The sequence below is a fragment of the Drosophila teissieri genome, chromosome 2L, assembly GCF_016746235.2.
Source record: "Drosophila teissieri strain GT53w chromosome 2L, Prin_Dtei_1.1, whole genome shotgun sequence".
NCBI lineage: Eukaryota > Metazoa > Arthropoda > Insecta > Diptera > Drosophilidae > Drosophila > Drosophila teissieri.
Window position 1 is genome coordinate 4,038,933 of NC_053029.1, and position 19,482 is coordinate 4,058,414.

Here is a 19,482-nt window from a genome sequence, read left to right on the forward strand (position 1 = left end):
TCAGATCCAAAACTCAAACGCTGTCCAAGCAATCCGAATTGCTGGAGCCCGAGGTCGGTTTGGGAAATTCAGTGGCCTGGGGGGTTGGGAATGGAGTGGGCTGCATTGCATGTCTCAATCGCGCAACATGGCAGCTCATCAGTGGCTGCCAGGGGGGGATTACTGTACAGTGGGACGGCCTCATTATTGAAACATGCTGCTAACATTTGTTATGCAAAGGCGACATTCATGCTAAATGTGACTGGCTGGATGCTCGAGGGCGAGGGCGAGTGTGCAGGCACGCATATCTGTATTCATCATGCTTATTGGCCCAATCTCATCTGGACCATGTTCTATCTAGTAAAAACTATAAGAACTATGATAATAAAAAATAGTTATAGTAGTCTGTTTGCTTTACTCAGCGTACCACAAGAAATGAAATCTATTTTAGAGCTCGTGAACTGGCATTACTTAGTATCTCAAAGTAGTTACTCGAGTTTATGGTGCTCCTTTCTGTTCAATGTGGCTGGGGATTTTTCTATAAATGCCATACTCTCGATGTTTTTTAGTCGCGCCTTTAACGGCACTACGATGTCATGTCCTTACAACTCCGTTCCCCACTCCTCTTTTCAATCGTATCTGTGCTGACTTTGTCTGCTTTCCAGGCGACGGAAGTCGGATTGGTAAAACGACGTACATGCTACACTTGGAAAAATGCATAGCAAACAGGTAACAAAGCCTAGAGTAGTTAGGCAATCTTTTTAAAAATAATTAATATTTCTCTGCGTGTATAACAGGTGGCGGATATAGAGTTGCTTCTGTGCGCCTTTTGATTTCAATGCAATCTTCCGATATCCCGAAATGGGTATTGCCAGTGTGGCAACGCCAGCTAAACTATTTACCTCATGTGATGTTTGTTGTCACCTTGGCTACACTTGTTCCCGCCCCCTACCCCCTCGTCATTTGATGTCGCTGCTCCCTGTGAATAGCACTTTGTGCATGTGTGTGTGTGAGCGTTCGCTCTTTAACGTTAACGGTAAATGTGTGCAAATGACAGCGATATGACAGGTCAAGGCAGTCAGGCGGACGCACACACGTTCACAAAGAAGGGCGACATTCCAGCGGTGCACTGAGAGAAATGCAAGTCAGACCTTAAAAATTATACTTCCTCATTTAAATGAAACTTTAGCAAAATGAATACAAATACGTATTTCTTGGATGATATAGAATGGAGCACTTTTTCAGCTATAGAAAGTTTATTGGTGGGTTTTACTGCCAGTGTACTGCGCAGCGTTGCTGTAGTAGCTGTGATCTGGCAACAGCAGGGCTTCCAGTCACACATATTATCCTTGGCAAAGGTTTTAGTGTCATTGTCACCAGGTGTTGATAAGGGCTACGTGAAAAAGGCTCCCACCGAAGGTCAAATTTATGGCTTATATATATCTGTCAGTTCTCAGACAATTTTTTGAAATTAAACTTGGGCGTGGAACGTGAAAAGGGATTGCGAAGCACATTTGATAAACACATAAAATATGTATAGTTATAAATTCATTTAAAATCATATGATAAGAACAGGAACTACCATGAATTATGTAAGTACATTGATTTTGCCAAGTCAAATCATTTAATGGTACGGATGATTATCCATACCGATAATAGCCATAAATGGCTGGGAATTTGCACATTTTTCCTCATGCCAACGGACCAGAAATCCAAATCAAAGTCAATTACACGACAAATGTGCCCTGAATTGTGTGTTGAGAATGTCAAAGAAATGTGTCTATGGGAAACATTCCCATTGCACTCCGTGGGCATAATCCTGTTGAGTGGCTAAGTGAGATTGCATTTGTTTTGTTCTCCTTTTTCAAGGGACCATCTCTGGTTATTTGTTTGTTTGCCTTTTGCTTGTGGCTTCGATGTTTATTCATGGCAAAAAGCTGAAAAAACAGAGAAAGACACTTTTAAAAGCCGCAATGACTCTTCATACTGACGGCATTAAGTGCGAACGGCAGTGAGATAAAGATAGAGGGAGATCGCTTTATATATAGCCATATATGTAGCTGTGCATCATCGTGTCCAGAATCGAGAATCCAGAATCCCCACAAGCAGCTGCCATCTGCTGTCCAGCTCCGCATATTTCTCCACTGTCACTGATTTCTCAATAGATTTCACAGAGCAATGTGCATAAATCATAACTCGGTTGTGGATGTTCCTCCCACTGCACTCTGCACTCTGAAAGGGGGCGGAATACGGGGGCGTGGTGTGTTAAGCAAAAGTCAAACCACTGAAATGTGGGTGGGGATTTGTCCGGAGGGGCTGTGGATTTTTTCGGGGTTACGAAACTGAAACTGCAGCTGTGCTTGCGGCTTCGTTTGTTTTTTGAGATATCTCTGTATATGCTTTATTCCATTTTTTATGGTCAGCACCCAACGGCAAGAAGTTATCTATCTTTCCATCAAAACCAGTTTTAATTAGAAGATTTTTTTTAACTAGTAAAATATTAAGTTTTACTTCAGATGCCTTAAAATAAATAATAAGTTACCTTAAATAATGGAAAATAACCTTTTCAGTGTCACTGCAGTTTTTTATGCCAGTTGTTAAAGCCAAGTTGTCTCTTCTATTGCTGCATTTTCATTTCGTTTGTACCACCAGATTTTATTTATCTGGCATCCGGAAAATGCAATAACAACACCAGCAGCGATGGCTGTAAAAATTACTGCTGCGTTGTCGCCTTACTCGAAATGTGTGTGAAAAATAAATGTTAATATGACAGAGGTTTTCGGTCAGCGTTGCGGATCTGCTCATATTGAAACTCGCATCCAGAAGGAAACAGCCAGCTGCCTTACGTTAACTTCGAATCTGGGCGAAAAGTGCAGAGCCAAAATTTATGAGTCTTTCGGGCTGCTTTCTTCGTCCTGTGTGCCGTCCTTACTCCATTTCTACATTTCTCTTCAGCCTTGAACTCGGTTAATATACTTCTTATTTACGACCCTCGAGGATACAAGAAACATGCTGCTCAAACACATCTTGTGTGCGTATGCTGCGACATTTTGCGTTACTTTGCATAATTTCTGTGTTGCTGCATACTCAAAGGATTCTATTGGCGATGGAATAAAGGTTCGCCAAGTAACTAAAAAATAGTACATTTTAAATGATTTCAATAGTAATTAGAGACAAGGTTTTTAACTTATGATTAAGAAGAAAGTAACTAAAGCTTACTATAGAAACCGCTTTTTAAATGTAGATTACAAGTTGTGGTGTTCCTTCCTTTACTTTTAAGTATAACCGATCCCTAAAGTATTTAAAATGCACGATCTCATATATGTCCTCTTGTTTATGCGTTTTTACATTTTTCCTGTTTTTGCCCTTCCCTTTCATTTTCCTTGCTCACATTTTATTTTGCATATTTTGCTTTTTGCTGCAGCAATTTTTTGGCTTTTGTCTGTCTGACAGTCCGATGTTTTGTTGCCCGCTTTATATGCATAAATATGATGTTGATTTTTATGATTTCTATAATGTTTCATTATGCTGCGTTTTACGACACAAGCGGGAGTGTGTGCCCCCCCATTTTTCGTGGTTTTAGGGGGGTTTTGGGGGGTTTCCTGTGGCACAGTGTACACACATGTCTGGTACATAGAAACGGGGCTATATTCCCGAAAACGAGTATATCTCGGTTCGTTTTTGCCTTAATTTATGGGCCTTTTGTTTACCGTCGTGTGTATATTGTTTGAACAATTCGCCTATCTGGTCCCTCGGTTCTGGTATTTTGCTCCACAGTGTAATACACACACTCGCCACCGCACTCCCCGCATTTCACATTTTATGTGCGCTCAAAAGCCAATTTCGTAGAGATTTGCCCGGGTCCAAAAACTTGCGGACCCATTATAAGCGCATAATCTTTTCCTAACACACATATTCGCCCGCACAACAGGCCAAAAATGAAATGGCTGAGCTTCCCCAAGTCAACTTCCCTCCCTCCTTGTCCTGTTGTTAGATAATTTTTGACTTTGGCAGACCAGAAAAATACTGGGCCAAACACAAACACCAAGACACACAGACACTCTATCTCTTCAGTTGGCCATTGAAACTCCCAATTTTCCACATTTTGTTCCGCAAATTTTAAAGCTCACTTCTAGGCGCAGTCTTAAATGACAGTTGAAGAAGTTCGCAGGCTAATGGCAAACATTCTGGCTAAGTCAGAGAAAAATATATAAAGTATGGAAGTCAGGAAATTAACTAAGTCTGAATTTAATCAGACAGAACTTTGAATTAAATTATACTACATTGAATTACTTTATAAACGAATTATGTTATGTCGAAGTTATAACTTTAAATAAATATCACAAAATTAATACATATGATGGCATATAGAAATCAATGTTCCAAATATCGAAAGCTTAACGACTTCGATTATATTTCTCCGTGTAAAATTGCGCCCAATGTCTATTTTCTTTAGACCGATTTTTTGTTCGCCTTCTGCTTTTTATGAGCAACGCCTTACAAATGAGTTTTAGCCAACTGACAAGGCCAACTGGGAGGCGGTTTTGCTTCTTTTTTTTTTTTTTTCCTTTTTTCGTGGAGGCGTGGCAAGTTGGAGAGCAGAGACCCCACGCCGGTCGTTCGGTTCTATTGCCTGCTTTATGACAGTTTCATAGACTTTTTATGTTTATGCCAGAGCGTTTAGTGAGCGCAGCTGTTGCGTCCGCCCGGCAAGGCCAACTGCCACTTTGAGTTGTGCCACCCATTTAACGCCTACTTCCCCTCCCCCCACCGACCAACGCACCAGCCCCCAACATTCCAGTTTCAAAGGGCGTACAGTGAAGGGTGAATTTGAAGAAACTTAAAGTAAATTTGGGAGATGTGCTAAGATCTTTTGTTTTATAAAGAAAATCATATTAGATTGATGTTTTCTTTTCTTCACACATTTATTTCATTTGTATTTTAAGGGCGCTTAGTATTCCTTTATATTTAATATGTCATTGCGCTGAGTATTCACTGTACCCGTGTGGCGGTGCTATATTTATATTTGCGTTTCTTATCTCCACGTAATTAAGGCAATGGCCACAGGACCCAACTGCGTGTGGATTCCTCGGAGGCCGTTCGTTCTAATCATCATCGCCATAGTCATCATCGACAAGCGCTGTCATCCGGGGGAAGGCCCTTAACCCTTGGCAGCCAGCCTTAACCCCCCTCCCCCTCCCCATTTCGAGTTTTTCGGGGCCCGTCACGAAACTATGTATTTTCCCTTGCCTCGCGGGAGCAATAATGTCTGGAATGAGGGGTTACTGGGCAACAGCTGCTGTTGCTGCTGCTGGGAAAGTCCCTCATGAATTGAACGCCCACCACCTTTGTTGTATTTTCAGACAGCTCGTGGAGGGGAAAACTTCTTGGGTACACCTGCTCATCACGGAATCTTGATTGGTAACAGGTTACGGGAGGATAGCAGTTAACAGATTTCTCCTGTTGATTTTTGCCCGTTGAATTTTTAATTACTGCGCCACGCGAAAAGCTCAAGTGCTCGCATCGAAAATTATGCTGCGACTTAAGATGTCTGCGAAAAGTTGAGCGCTTGGTTACACTTCCATTAAAGTTTGATTTTTATGCGCCAGCAGAGAAGAGCTCAAATTGGTATAATCGCGAAAAGAAAGCTGCATTCATTATTGATGGCTCTTTGCCAAGTGGAAGTTTTAACTGATTTGATTTGGCTGTTTCTGTGGTGTTCGTCTTAATTGAATCTTTGAATCTTGCCAACTAACTGCGCGTGAATTTTTATGAAGGGCCGTGAGACAGATTTTCAGCAGAATACATACCATATTCTTGTAAGCTTCGTAATTTGTTACTTGCAGCCCTTTGATAGCACGAAATCCGTGCCGAGCCACCGAGCCTTAGATTTTAACGAGCACCCGGACTGCAGCTCTATATAGTAGATGTTAGTACCCGATATTCGCACTTAATGAGCTTCACCCCTCATAAAGTTCGGCCATAAACTATACTCTGGATGGACTTTAAGTTGCCGTGGCTGGGGCATTAAAATGCCGCAGCGGATACCCGCCTTGGGTAAGGCCCATTAAATTGGCGGGCAGCAGTGAGGAGAGGACACACATCCTTAAGCCAATTTTCGATAAGCTTTTCAAAGACCCTCCTCATTGTCTGTCAATGCACGAGCATGAGTGAAAAATATTTCTACATTAAAGGTGACGGTGACTCCTCATTGGGAGCCTGAATTCTGGCGCAGGGTGCTTGGTCCTGGTTTGCCGGCATCCTGAATCCTGGATTCTGGATCTGGTTGCCGGTGCCTGTGACAGCGCCAGCAGGAAACAAACAAACAACGCAGCAATGCAAACACCGGGCAGATGGCATCCTGGGATCCGGGGGTTTTTTGGGGGGTGGTGGCAGGGGGGTGGGGAATTTCAGGACAGTGCGTGTGTTTATTTTGTCGTAAATTGATTTTAACGGCGAATGACAAACAGCATCAAAAGCAGCAGCAAAAGCAGAGTGACGGCACGAACGCCATTTTGCGGCGTTTAAAAATGTATTTAAAAATTGTGAGATTGCTCTAGATGAGCTGTTAAAAGCTGAGATACTAGCAAGCCACATTGTTGGGTCCTCGGATAAGGAATTTTATTAATTTTTCAATTGCACAGTAAAAAACTAACTACAAAAAAAGAAGAACAACTTCTTTATCTTTTGAAGTATAAATAATTATATTTTATTTAGAAAATAACAAACTTAAGATGTTTTTCCACAATTTTAAAATTTAAGTTACAACACCTTTCGCCCACTTTTTGATTAGAAAAATTATTACATCAAATTTATGTTAGTTGACAAAGTTTATGGGTTTATGCAGCGGCTGCTGCCGAGGAAGCAAAGTGAGGTGCTCGCTGCTCCGTAAGATGGAGACAAGACATGGCAAGGATGTTAATGGCTTCCCTTCTGGGTTGTCGCTCACCATCTAAACTGTATTATGGCAGCCACAAAACAACCTTAATAAATGTCGACACAAAAGTGGATGGCTGGCACGGCTGAGGGAAGGTGTCGTTGTCGTTGTCGTTGTCGCTGTCGTCTACCTGGCAACATGTAAAGCAGGTGTTTCCAAATCACTTACGTCGAAACATCGCCGAAACAACAGCGCCACAGACAGGACCATTCAAAGGATGCTCGCTACTGATTCAGATTCAGATTCTGATTCAGTTTCTGATTCTGCCGCCGGCGACATTGTCGACGACTTGGCAACAATAACAGCGAGCAAATAATAAACAACAAATTTAGCAACATCAACTTTACCCACTGTCTTTTCCCACGCCACAACCAGTGCAATACGCGGCGTATGCGTGATGTGCAGGAGCAGGCTTTTTACTACACATTCTGTCAAGTTAGCTGGCAATTTTGGGTAAATATTTGCAACATTAATTGCTGTGACTTAAGGTCTATTTAGATGTTTGTTTGATTTGGGGTACTCTTATTATTAGCAACTAAATTATATAGGAATTCAAGAACGCTGTAAACCATTTAACCAATTTATTTTCTAGTAATCGTTTAACAATTTAAGTTCCTGCAATGTAACAAATTGCATAATTTAATTAAATAAGTCGCACTTGTGAGTCTTTAAACTCGAGCCGGCCAAGTGTGAGCTAGCAAATGACAACAATGCTGGCAATAAAAGAAGGCCTTTTAACTGAATTATTCATAAAGTTTGGCGACTCTGGCGGAAGCGAAGAGCGGGCCAACTGCTTCCTGTGTGTCATGGCCACGGCTCCTGCGTTTCTGCCCCCAAGACACCCACATCCCCCCATTCCCCACATCCCCCCATACCCCCACATTTGTGCGGTTATTGCGGCGAAGAATGGCGGCCGGAAGTACACGTTGACAAGTCGCACTTCGTACGGCGGACAACTTCCGGCGGCGGCTCTCTTGCTCCGGTTTCTCTTTTCGGTTTTCGGTTTGCCCCGTAGCTTTATGAACTTCACATGGCCGGCAGGCGGTCGGACACCTTCTGTTCCGCCGGCCAGACCACCGTTCGCATTTTCCCCTGTTTTCCACACTTTTCCTCTGTCCTTGCCTTGCCCTGGCATTCCATTCCTTTCCTTTGCCAGGCTTGCCTGAAATGCTGCCTTGGCAGGGCGCCCACAGCATGTGCGTATTTGCATGGGGCAGCGACGAGTTTAAGACCGTTTGCTGTGAGTCTTGTTTATGCTGCGAAAGTGTGTGCGTACACTGGGAAAAACTCTAGGCAAGGCACTGCTATTTCTTGCTTCGAAAGTAACTAGCCACTGTGAGTGTTGGTAATGCCTCTACTACAAACCTTACTTAGCTAGGAATAATTGTTTACAATTCAACTTAGTGACAATATTTCTCTGCGTGTATGCGTGTGTGTGTGGTCTGCATATGTCTGCCGGCTTAAGCTAACTTTAAATTACGCTTAGCGACTAAAATTAATTTACGCAATGCCACGAGCACCGAAACAACAAAACAATGCCGGCAAATGTGCAAATGTGTCGAGTGAAGGGCGTTGGAGGGAGGGGCCAAAACCGCTTCTGGATCAACGTGGGCGTGGCAAAATGGAGCGGACTAAGCCCCTTTTGGGGTTTGGCGCATTCCATGGGGCAAATCTGCGAAATCTGTGTCCTAGGTCGTAAAGTCATTTAATGCGCCGCGCAAAGTGGAAATCATTAAATGCTCTCGTTGAATGGTGGGCATTTGATGTATCGAAATCAAGTTGGTCGAAGTTTGGTCAGTTTTTGGATAGCTCTTGACGGCTGCGAACCGCATTTCGTACGCAGATTAATTGGGGATTGCTTGGGAATTGATTTATTGGCCTTTCGAACGAGTTCGCTAACAGCCTATTGGTATTTTGGCATGGAAATAGAATATAAGCTTCTAATATGCTTGTCAGTAAATCTTCCACAAATGTATTAACTTTTGAAATGATACTTTCTTCGTTTTGTTGAACTTAGTTCCCATCAATAATGTATTGACAAATGAGGCTGTTAGCCGTACAACGAAACCAATAAACGTATATTGAAAAGTCAGTGATTTGGCCTTTTCTTAGCCAACTAACCACTTGACCAGCTAATTTCCAATAAGTTTTGCGAATCAATCAAATTTCATAATTGCCCTGCTCAATCAAAGACACTCAGTGATGGATTGTCTGAATCGGTTTTTTGGGATTGGCCTGTCTTTCGCCTCTTTGACCATCATCCGATACAAGGCTCTTATCTTTTGCGGTTCCCCCCTGTGAAAATTGTCATTTTGATGACCTTAACAACCTCGGATGTTGCCCAAACCCGCATTTTATTTGCGCAGCTGCCTGTTTGTTGAATGATATTGGAATTTTGCGTGATGGTCGTCGCCCCTTGTTGTTCAAGTGCCGCAAACATTTCGCTGGTGGAGCGTGCAAAACAATCAAAAAATTTGCTTTTCACTGAACAGACAACAAAATACACAGCACCGAAAATGAAAATAAAAATAGAAATAAAAGCGGTGAACATGAAGAATGAAAAATACAAAAAAAAAGAATGGAAGCATCCGGAACATCAGTAGGAGGCATTTTTCAATTGTGCTAAAAGAAATTTAATATGAAACTCATGCTGTCTATCGATTTTTAATTTTGATTTGGCACAGCCCCATGAGTCTTTGTTGTGGTCCCTCTGCAGTGGCGAAAATTTTGATACTCCCACGGGTGAAGCGGAATCAAAAGGCTGAAATGGCTTAAAATATTTTTGTGGTATTGATTTAAAAGGCTTATTGTGTTCAATAGTTTTATTATATTCTCGTGCTGGCGCAACCCACGAAGTAGTAAATTTACTAAGTTAATAAAAAAAGGGGTATGTATAAAATAAAGTATAAGTTTAAGTACAAAATATTTGACTAAATCAGCTTATTTATTTTAAACCCTATATTCCTCTTATACTTTAGCAGCGTAGTATTTAATATATTCGCTGATTTCCAGCCGACTTGTGCTTTTATTTGTTTGTATATGTAGATCTTGTATTTATTAATGTCGGCTGCGACTCAGCTGACACATTTCGCATTTTGGGTGATGGATGTGGGGCAATAATTTCTGCTATTTATGCAAACGTAGCTTGTTGTTATCAATGGATGGTCCCAAGCTACCCAGTTATCCCGGTATGCTTGCCTTTTTATGCGGGTCAACGTTTAACCTTTACCTTGCCAGCAGACATACATCAAAATGCCCAGATCAAATGCTGACTTTTTGGTCTCTGGAAACGGCAACACGTGTGTTGTATCCAGCACAGTGCGACATCTATCGGAGATATGGAAATATATATATATGTATATATATTTCTATATATGTGGGTATGTGGCAGCTCTCTCCACTTATGCAAATTGAAATGCAAATAAGCCATGCCGACTGTATAGGCGTTTTATGTTCAAATCTCCCCGAAAGTCGACAGCCTTTTGTGTTTCGTATTTCGTATATTTTTGTTGTATTTGGTATTTTGTTATGGCACGCTTTATTGAATTCATTTAAAAAACAATTTATCTTTTTGGCTGCCACCGCTGCTGTTGTGTTCGGAAAGGCATTTTTCCGTCTTTTATTTTTCCGAGTAGGGAAAACCTTGGGAAAAATCGGCCAGAGTTGCAGCGCCTTTTGTCTAACATCCCAATTAGCCTTTTGTTTCGATGTCAATGAAAAACAGGCAAACCTTCTTTTTCACTACTTTTTACCCCATTCATCTCCAGTGCAAGCTGTGTGCATAAAAAATTGTAAGGATTTTTGCCTCCTGCCGGTCACGCCTTTTAAGGATCACAATTGCCTTTTGTGCACCGCCTCCTGTCAATGACTAAATGTATGGCTGTACAAAAAAAAAAGTAATAAAAAAACAGGAAGAAAGAAATCTGATGGCCTTTTAACAACTAGAACTTGAGTTGAAAGCCCAAGCATTTTCCCTTGCTTTCGAGTGAGGCTATAGTATAATGGGCAGTTTGGAGGGATTTCCTTTAAAATGGGTGCACTTTGCTGAAGAATATTACTTCAAAACTTGCCAATAATGTTTGATTTTTATAAACAAACGTTTCACTTAGCGTATTTGCTTCTTAAATTAATGATTTATGGTTCTCAATGAATGAAATTAGTTCTTCTCAGACATGCCACACTTGAAATAGCAGATTTGCTAGTACGATTTATGAAAATCTACGAAATTTACCCATTCTTTGATTCCTGTGAATGAGATACCCACTTTCCAAATTTCCAAATTCATACCCCAACTTTATTTAAGAGATTTGTCTGCCTCATCCTGTTTTGCACCATTAGTCGAAATCCCAGGGCCACATAAATCAAGCAAATGGTTTAACGGGCGATTAGCAAAATTGTGTTATAATAATTCTTATTTCATTTTCGGCTGCTCTGTTCTGTGCCATTTTGCTGCTTACACGTTTTTGGCATTTGCATGTTTCTGTGGCTGCTGCTACTTAGCGGTAACATGCAGTACATGTATCTGCTGGATCATTTATTTATTATGCTTGTCGCCTGGTGGTCTCCGCCCCCCTGCCCCGCCTACCGCCACGCCTCGGCCACCACTCCGCCCCCCTTAACCTTGTGATGGGCTCTTTGTCTGGCATGTATTTTGAATGGCCTGTTGAAATTTTCCAAACGATTTGCAGCATACGCCGCATTGAATGTTTTTTCCCACTCCCTTCCCTCTTTTATTATTATTATTTTTGTTGTGTTTTTGCCTCTGTTTTGTTGTTGTTTATTCACGCTCAAAATGCTATGGAAAATGATTATTATGATTAATAAATAAATATGCTTGCAGCTCTCTGAGAAGTATTCAACTTGTTTTTATTTGAACGGTTCGAAAAGTTTCCGATACTTCATAGGTTGCGTATACGCAATGTGTTACCAGTACCCACATACAACCAACTTGTGGTTGTGGAGAAAGTCGTTGCTCTTTTTGTAGTGGTATTTTCATTCAAAATACTATGCAATATTTAAAGCCAGTATAAGCTTTTGTGTTATCATTTGGATAATCCAACAGAAATGTTCGCAGAACTTCAGTAAACGTTTAATGATTTTCCATGTTGCCCATTAGCAAAGTTACCAACTTTCGTAATCAGTTCGATATCCAGCCATTGTGTAGAAAGAATATTATCCAACCAACCTAGATCATTGGAGAACAGATGCGCCAGATGGCTTAAAGGCACGAAAAGAATACGCGGTGGGACAAAAGGGAAGCCATCAACTTGTTGGCAATGAATTATCGCCGGCCAGATGAACATTTAATGATGTACAATGGCATCGATGACGTTGTCGCTGGCAATTTTAATAAATTCAACAGTCGAAGGCCCGAGACTTGGGTGGCGCATCCTTCATCTTTTATCGCGAGGGAAAACAATCCTGCCCTGGACGGCAATTAAATGAATGTCCTTAGCCCTTGTCGTCCCCTCGCCGCCTCATTGACAGCCATCAGCCATCAGGCATCAGGCATCAGGCAGCAGCAATCAGCCATCGGCCATCAGCGCGGAATTTATGAGGCCAGGCCTGTGTCCGTGATTTATCGGCCCATTGCACAAACTTACCGATAATTCGAGTTGAGCTGCACATCGCCAATGGCCACGTTCTCGAACAATGTGGGGCAGCAGGTCCATCGCGCCCAGTAGAAGGTGAAGTCGGTCGAGTCGTAATGCTCGGTGAAGCGGCACTTGAGCACCAGATCGACTCCCTCACGCGTGTCCAGCGAATCGTCCCCGGAGATCAGGCCAATCCAGAGCCAAAGTTGACCTGCAACGAGACAGAATGACACACAAGCTTGATTACACCACGCAAAACAGCTAAATAAATTTAACGATGCTCTCAAACAATTTATTTTAAGCTCAAAAGTCGAATGTTTTAATGGGACTTTTTATTATACTTCATAATGTGCCTGGTTATTAAGTGATAACAGGCACATCTGAATAATTAAAAACTTAAAATTTTAAATGTTTGTTAAAGATTAAACATATTTCTGACACTGGTTTTTTCCAGTCTACGCATACAGCATTTATTTCCGGATAACTGGCAGCGGCAATTCAATTACCTTGTGCAAATTTCAGCCTGCGTCCATTTAATTAAGAGAGAACCCGTCGAAATCCAACACAAATTCATATAACAACATTGATATATCCTTGCTGCTAAACTGATTTGATTTATTTTGTTTCACTATTATTAACGCAGCAGAGCAAAAACGAAAATCAATACCATTCGAAGAGCACAAGCACTGGTATATGCACCAAAAATAAAGAATCAACATTGGCAGAAAAAAAAAATAAATACAACAAAAAAAGGATGGTATTGTAGCAGCTCGTAGAAATTGTAAATCTATACCACAAAAATGAATAATTCACATGCCACGCCAACCATAACACAATGGCAACCAGGCGGTGGAAGAACTGCATCCAAATTGGTTTGTGTTCCCGAAAAGAATTTCCACACAAATTGGGGGATTATTTACCCATAAAGACCGCTTAGAAATTCTATTTTATTTATTTGATATTACAACGGAAAAAGCATTTTTTAACTTTAACCCCAACTATTTTAACGCTTGACAATTTAATCATATTAAACGTACTTGAAGTTCCAGGCATTGCAAATTTTTAAGCTTATTTTTCATATAGATGACGCCATAAATATAAAAAATTTGTATTCGCATTTGTGGCATATTATTCGAAAATTTTTTATCGCCTGCTGAAGCTAAGGAAAAACTTTCAGAGAACCAAATTAACCGGAAATAATCGAGATAAAATTTATTGCAGGCATATAGTACCCAAAAAAAAATGCATATTGCATACGAAGACTTTTTGTGGGCGTTGAATAAAATTTTAACATGAGAATTTCCGCGTTTTTCATAAGCTTGAAAGTATTTTCACATAATTGATGGTGCAAAATTTCCGAAATAAGTTTTCTGAAAACAATTCCAATCAAATTTCACTGGCTGCCATTCGTTGTTCGTTCCATTTTTATACAATTTTGGGTTGGGGGAAGTGAAACTTTGGAGCTTTTACTTGTGGTCGCTTTACAGTTTTAGCAGCATCGGTGAAATAAAACTAAGCACGCAGTTTAGTTTTGGGGAGTTTTCCCTTTTTTTTTGAAGTGTGTATTCAGCTAAATGGAGCAAATGGTCGAGTGGACGCCATTGGGTCGAGTGCTGGTCGGAAAATGGGGTTGGGAAAACTGGTGGGAGGTGGGGCGGTTGTTTGCACATGCAGCGCTTAGTTTTAATTTGTCTGCCTGAATTTTAGTTTTTTGTGTGCTCCTGCTTTTTATATTTTCCGCATTCCTTCTTTTTCCACTCCGCTCAATTTTCATGTATTTTGTTGAAGCGAATCTGTTTTTTGTGCATCTGCCCATCCATTCATGTAAGTCTGTGGAAAATGTTCTCCCATTTCACCCCACTCCACTACTACATTGTTGCATTTGGGTTTCTACTATAAATCTATATATTTAAGCGAAGCAACAGCTTTATTGTGTTCGGATTTTTGGTGTATAAAACGCAGAGTACAAAATGCAAACAACTCAATGCACTGCGGCTGCATTTTCGATTGCCTCGAACGCTCAAATGTATGCTACGTTTTTTCCACCAGCTGCTGCTTTGCTTTCCTCCCTTCATTCTTTTTTAGCTCGATCATGTAGAAACTTTGGCCCTTCCTGCTATTGTAATTAACAGTTGGCAACACAAAAAAGTTTGGAATATTCAGGAAAACAGGGTTTTTGGCATTTGTTTGCTTTAAGTTGGTATTTTTCCATTAAATACTTTGCTGAAATGTGAGGCGGTTTATGATATGTGATGGGGTTCATGAAACTAATGTTATTTATGACGCAGCTTATGTAATTGAGTTGCACATTGCCTTGTATTTATGAAAACAGTTAATTTACCTACATAAAAGGGTAAGTAAAAAAGGGATTTCCATTGCTATGCCCCGCGGACATTTCCACCTGATGGACAACGAAAGTGCAGAAATTATACTGCATCAATCTTCTAATCAGTGGTATTTGCAACTGATATCAAATTAAACTGGATGATAAAAACGTGTTGGATCAACGCATGTAATTTGAAAGCTCAGGAAAATAAACAGAAAATCGAGGAGTGAACAGAAATGCTGACTGGGTATCGTGTTTAACGTTTGTTTTGGCTACCGATTTACATATTTCCCTGCAAATAATTATGAATGAGGGCAGAGCTTGTCCCTCGAGGGCCTTCAATTAGCATGACCACGTCCTCGCCGCCCCTTTGAGCATACAAAAGCATGAAATGCATATGCATATAGATTTCATTTACTGCATATAAGTTGATTTCGGATCTGGAAGCGGGGGAGTTGGTTATATTACCATAAGTGAGTCGAAAGAAAAATACAATTTTTTTCGGCCAGAGCTCGAGGAAAAACTCTCTATAAAATGTGTTGAAGTTTTTTCAAGCTTTTCCTTGTGACTTTTTTTTTTGTTGCTTAAAGGCTGGAATGCATTTTGCAATTATTTAAACAAGCTTTTGCAATCTGATGGATTTTAAAATGTAAATTAACTTTGTTTGCATACGAAAGTTTTCACTCGTAGCGGGAAAACTTATTCCGGCCCATATGTGTGTGTTTGTGTGTGTGTATTCTGTAATAATTAGCCATCATTAGAGTTTCGGTAAAGTTTTCCATCGTCTCACTTTTCCTGCTCGCTTTATGAATTTTTCAATTGTTCGCTGGAGAACTGAGGACTGAAAACTTTATCTCCACTCAGTTCAGATGGGTTCAGCCCGACTCGAAATGCTTAAACATTCATAAGTGCAAGTGCGCACTGCACTTGGAAAAAAATGCATTCAAATTGACGCTTGATTAATTAACTAATAGTAAAAACCCATTACTATTAAAATAGAATTTGGAAATTTGTCTTAAATACATAAAGGAATTTAGTTCTAATTCATGATTATTCATTGTTTTGAAAATTTAATTTTCCAGCTGTGCATTTCAGGCGGCAAAATAAAGGCAGAGTTCGTTTGGGCCAAAAAGATGCCAAAGCAGAAGTCAAGTCTGGCCAAATGCAACCCAAACAAACCCAAAGCAAACAACAAAAACTTTTCACATACTCGTAAAAAAATGAAACTTTTTCACTTTACACTATAGTTTTTTTGTTTAGTTTTTTAGTTTTTGTGGCTGTGGTTTTCCCTCCGTTTTGCCTATGTCGAGTTTGACTTTGTTTGGGGTCGACGACGCGTCATCTTTATAAACACAAATGGCATCAGAGGGCTACAGATGTGAGAATAAATATGGTGTCTATGGTAAACGCAGTTTAAATGCTCTAAAGTGTGTAGAAGAAATGTAGTGATTTTTGATTTTTAGATATATGGTTTATAATTGAAGATCCGTTTTCATGTTTTAAAGCGTTTAGTTAACTATTCTACTCTATATCGTGGAATGAGGCACATCATGCTTCTATTTAATGTACTTATGGCTTTCAGAGGATGGCATAATCAACCGAAGTGTTGCACTTTGGCTGCAACTTCCCCGGCAGCAACTCGAGTATCCTGTACATCCTCTTCCCTCAACATTTTCCCCCTTTTGGAGCCATGAAACTTCTAACACTTGTACATCATTTTCTGGCGGTGTCTGCTTGACTTGTTTGTAATTATTTATTTCGCATAAAGTGCGGCAGACTGTTGTGCGTCGACAAGAATTATGGCATTTCGGGCACTGTGTGTGATGTCTGGAGTTTTTAAAACAGATTTCATGCTACAACGCCGACAAAATGAAAAGCGGTGGCATGAGGAGGGGCAAGGTTTTCTCTCAGCAAAATGCAACTAATGTGGGAGCGTGTGTTACACTTAAAACAAGCTGTTTTCTTCTTGGCTCGTTTACTTGTGGCTTTCCCCTGGTCGTTGTTGAGACAACGCCAGGATTTTCCTGTCCCCAACCCACTCTCCACAATTTTCCCTGACCAGTTTTTGCTTTTCGTTCAGCTTAATGCGAATTCCTGCTCTTAACATCAGCCATTGTTGTTTTTCTTGTGTGTTTTGTGTGTGTGTGGCATATAAATATAATATGTAGTCTCGCCTCCTGCCAGTGTTGTTGTAAAATATATTACTTTTTAACCTAGGAGTTGCTGAACAAACCCATACCCCCATCCCCTCCCCCCTTATTCTTACTCATAACAATTACAACAATAGCAATTGCTGCCTGAAAATCAACTACACGTATATGTGAAAGATTCCTGGGTCAGTGGCGTAGCGTTGGACTTGAAGGGGATTAACTTTGACCTAACTTCTTTGGAAGCTGGGCAAGTTCGGACTTAAAACTGCAAGGCCAAGGCACTTAAAAGGGTTTCTTTCAGATTTAAGGTGCACTATGCTAATGTATTTCCGGAAAAACAAGTGTGGCAATAAATAAACAATTACTCTAATGTCCTAGTAAGCTGTGGTTTCTATCTAAAACATTGAAACATTCCGAAAATTGATATCGTTAGTCCAATTCTAATCTGTTTAGATATTCATTTTTCCAAATAGTAGTTACTTTCTTGGACGATACTGCTTGAGTTGCTTTTAAAATTATTATAGACGTACTTTGCGTGAGCCCCCTTTGCAAAGCAACTTGCTTCCTCCAACTCTGGCCATAAACTCAAGTTTATGGCTCTGTGTTCCGTGTAATGTGTTGCTGACATGCGCTAAGTTGTTGCGGTTGCTTTTGCTACTGTGCTCTAATGCCATAAGTCTTTAGTGGTGCTCTCAAAGCAACTGGGTGGATCCTTTGTCGGCTGGGATAAGAACTCGCATAAGGGATATGCCATCCCATATCCAGAGTGTTTGCCTTTGCTGCAGCATGTGTGGCAGTTCATACGCTTAACAAGACATTGCAGCTGCAACTGCAACACGAACTGCCTGCAAAGCGCTTACACTTGGAAAAATTAATAATCGTTTCTTTTTAACTTGCAACTTGTGTGCTTTAAAATTTACCTATTTTAGATCTAAAACTTTTCAATTATTTTCAAAAGAAAAGGTATTTATATCAAATTCGTGTGTTTTTTTCTCAGTGATCTCGCAACAAGCAGGCCTTCTTTTGTGACAAATATTTGCTGCACATAAAGCATAACAAGCGATACTGGAGGAAAATGTGGATTGCAATCCGTTCGTTCGATGAACAATCGGCAGTCAATCGGAAGGCAAACAAGCAACTGAAGATCCGTAATGAATTCTTTTGCCCCACCGCCCACTTTTGCGAACCATTTGATGGCCACAGCCGGTGAGACAACTCATTAATAAGTCGGTATGTGAAACATTTGCAAATTAACTGCAAACGTTGCGTATGCGTAATGTAGCCAGTATGCCAAGTATTTGCTTAGCCGTCGCCGAGTCAGTGGGGAAATTGTTGGAAACTGCAGCTGCGGGAATGGGAGCGGGAAATGCGGGGAAAATCTGGCTGATGACTTAGCGATGGACGCCGTTGAGTGGAAAACCGGAAATGGGCGGTGGAAAAGTGGAGGTTGAGTAGAGGCAATAACATCAACCGACCGGGGATCTGGAATTATAAAACCAGCGATGCTTTTAGCGGGATTATGTGCAGGGATTACGGTCAGAGGATCTATACTAAAAAACCTACTTATATAAAGGTTGGTCTCCGAAGCTGTCAGATTGCTTTGTGGTTAGTAAAAATGTGCCTATTTAATTAAGTTTGTATAACTAAATAGTTGTATAAATTGGAATTTATTCTTATTCCAAATTAAACGTCGATTATAAAATAATTTACGCAAAAATGGTATTCACTGTGCCACTTAAATATTTTCGCGCAGCTAATGTGCCCGAAATGGAAATATGGTTTCCTCATCTTCATGGCTTATGGCTGGTGGGCATGGGAAAAGTTTTACGCTGCGTATGCGTAACATCTGGCTAAATCGCTGCCTGTTGGGATTGCAGCGGATTTGGTTGGAAAATGAGGACGGAGGGGGCGGAAAAAGGGTAGCCTGAAAAACGGCAAGCGGGTCGAGGGGGAAGGTGGGTAAAGGGAAGGGAAGGAAAGATGTAAGGACTTGTGTGCCACTCAGAATACCCAATTTCACTTTAATTAAAACATTTGCAGCTAGTAATGTTGGCAAAAGTTGCCTATCCACTTAAAATGAGACGGATGGGGTGTGGGATAAAAGCCGCGGCAGCCAGGGCACGTATATTACATAATATGCCATTAATAAAAGTGTTTAAAGTTCACTTAAGTGCCGCACGGAGCTTTAGACAAACGGAAACCGTATCAACAACAGTTAAAGCCAACCGAGCAAACTAAAACCCACACATATACATATACTATACATACATATATAAAGCAGGAGGAGTTGGGAAAAAGAGGGTCTTGGGATGACATATACCCATACCAATAGTAAAACACTCGGATCCTATGACTGACTGTCAAGCAGACGGGTGCCCGTTTTATATGCGACCAGTGCAAAGTAAACATTTTCCGAATGGGGATGACAATGAAAACGGGGGGACTGGGAAAATAGGAGGAGCAAGAAAACTGAAATGAAAAATCAACGTCACATTG

The 19,482-nt window shown here is 40.7% G+C and overlaps 1 protein-coding gene across 1 annotated transcript in view; it reads right to left on the reverse strand.

Moving 5' to 3' along the window:
- LOC122611856 overlaps positions 1-19,482 on the reverse strand; it is a 60,641-nt gene that overhangs the window by 29,351 nt on the left and 11,808 nt on the right. Inside the window, exon 2 of the mRNA XM_043785210.1 lies at positions 12,520-12,748. Within this exon, the coding sequence (XP_043641145.1) occupies positions 12,520-12,748 (229 nt within the window). The remainder of the gene's footprint in view (positions 1-12,519; positions 12,749-19,482) is intronic.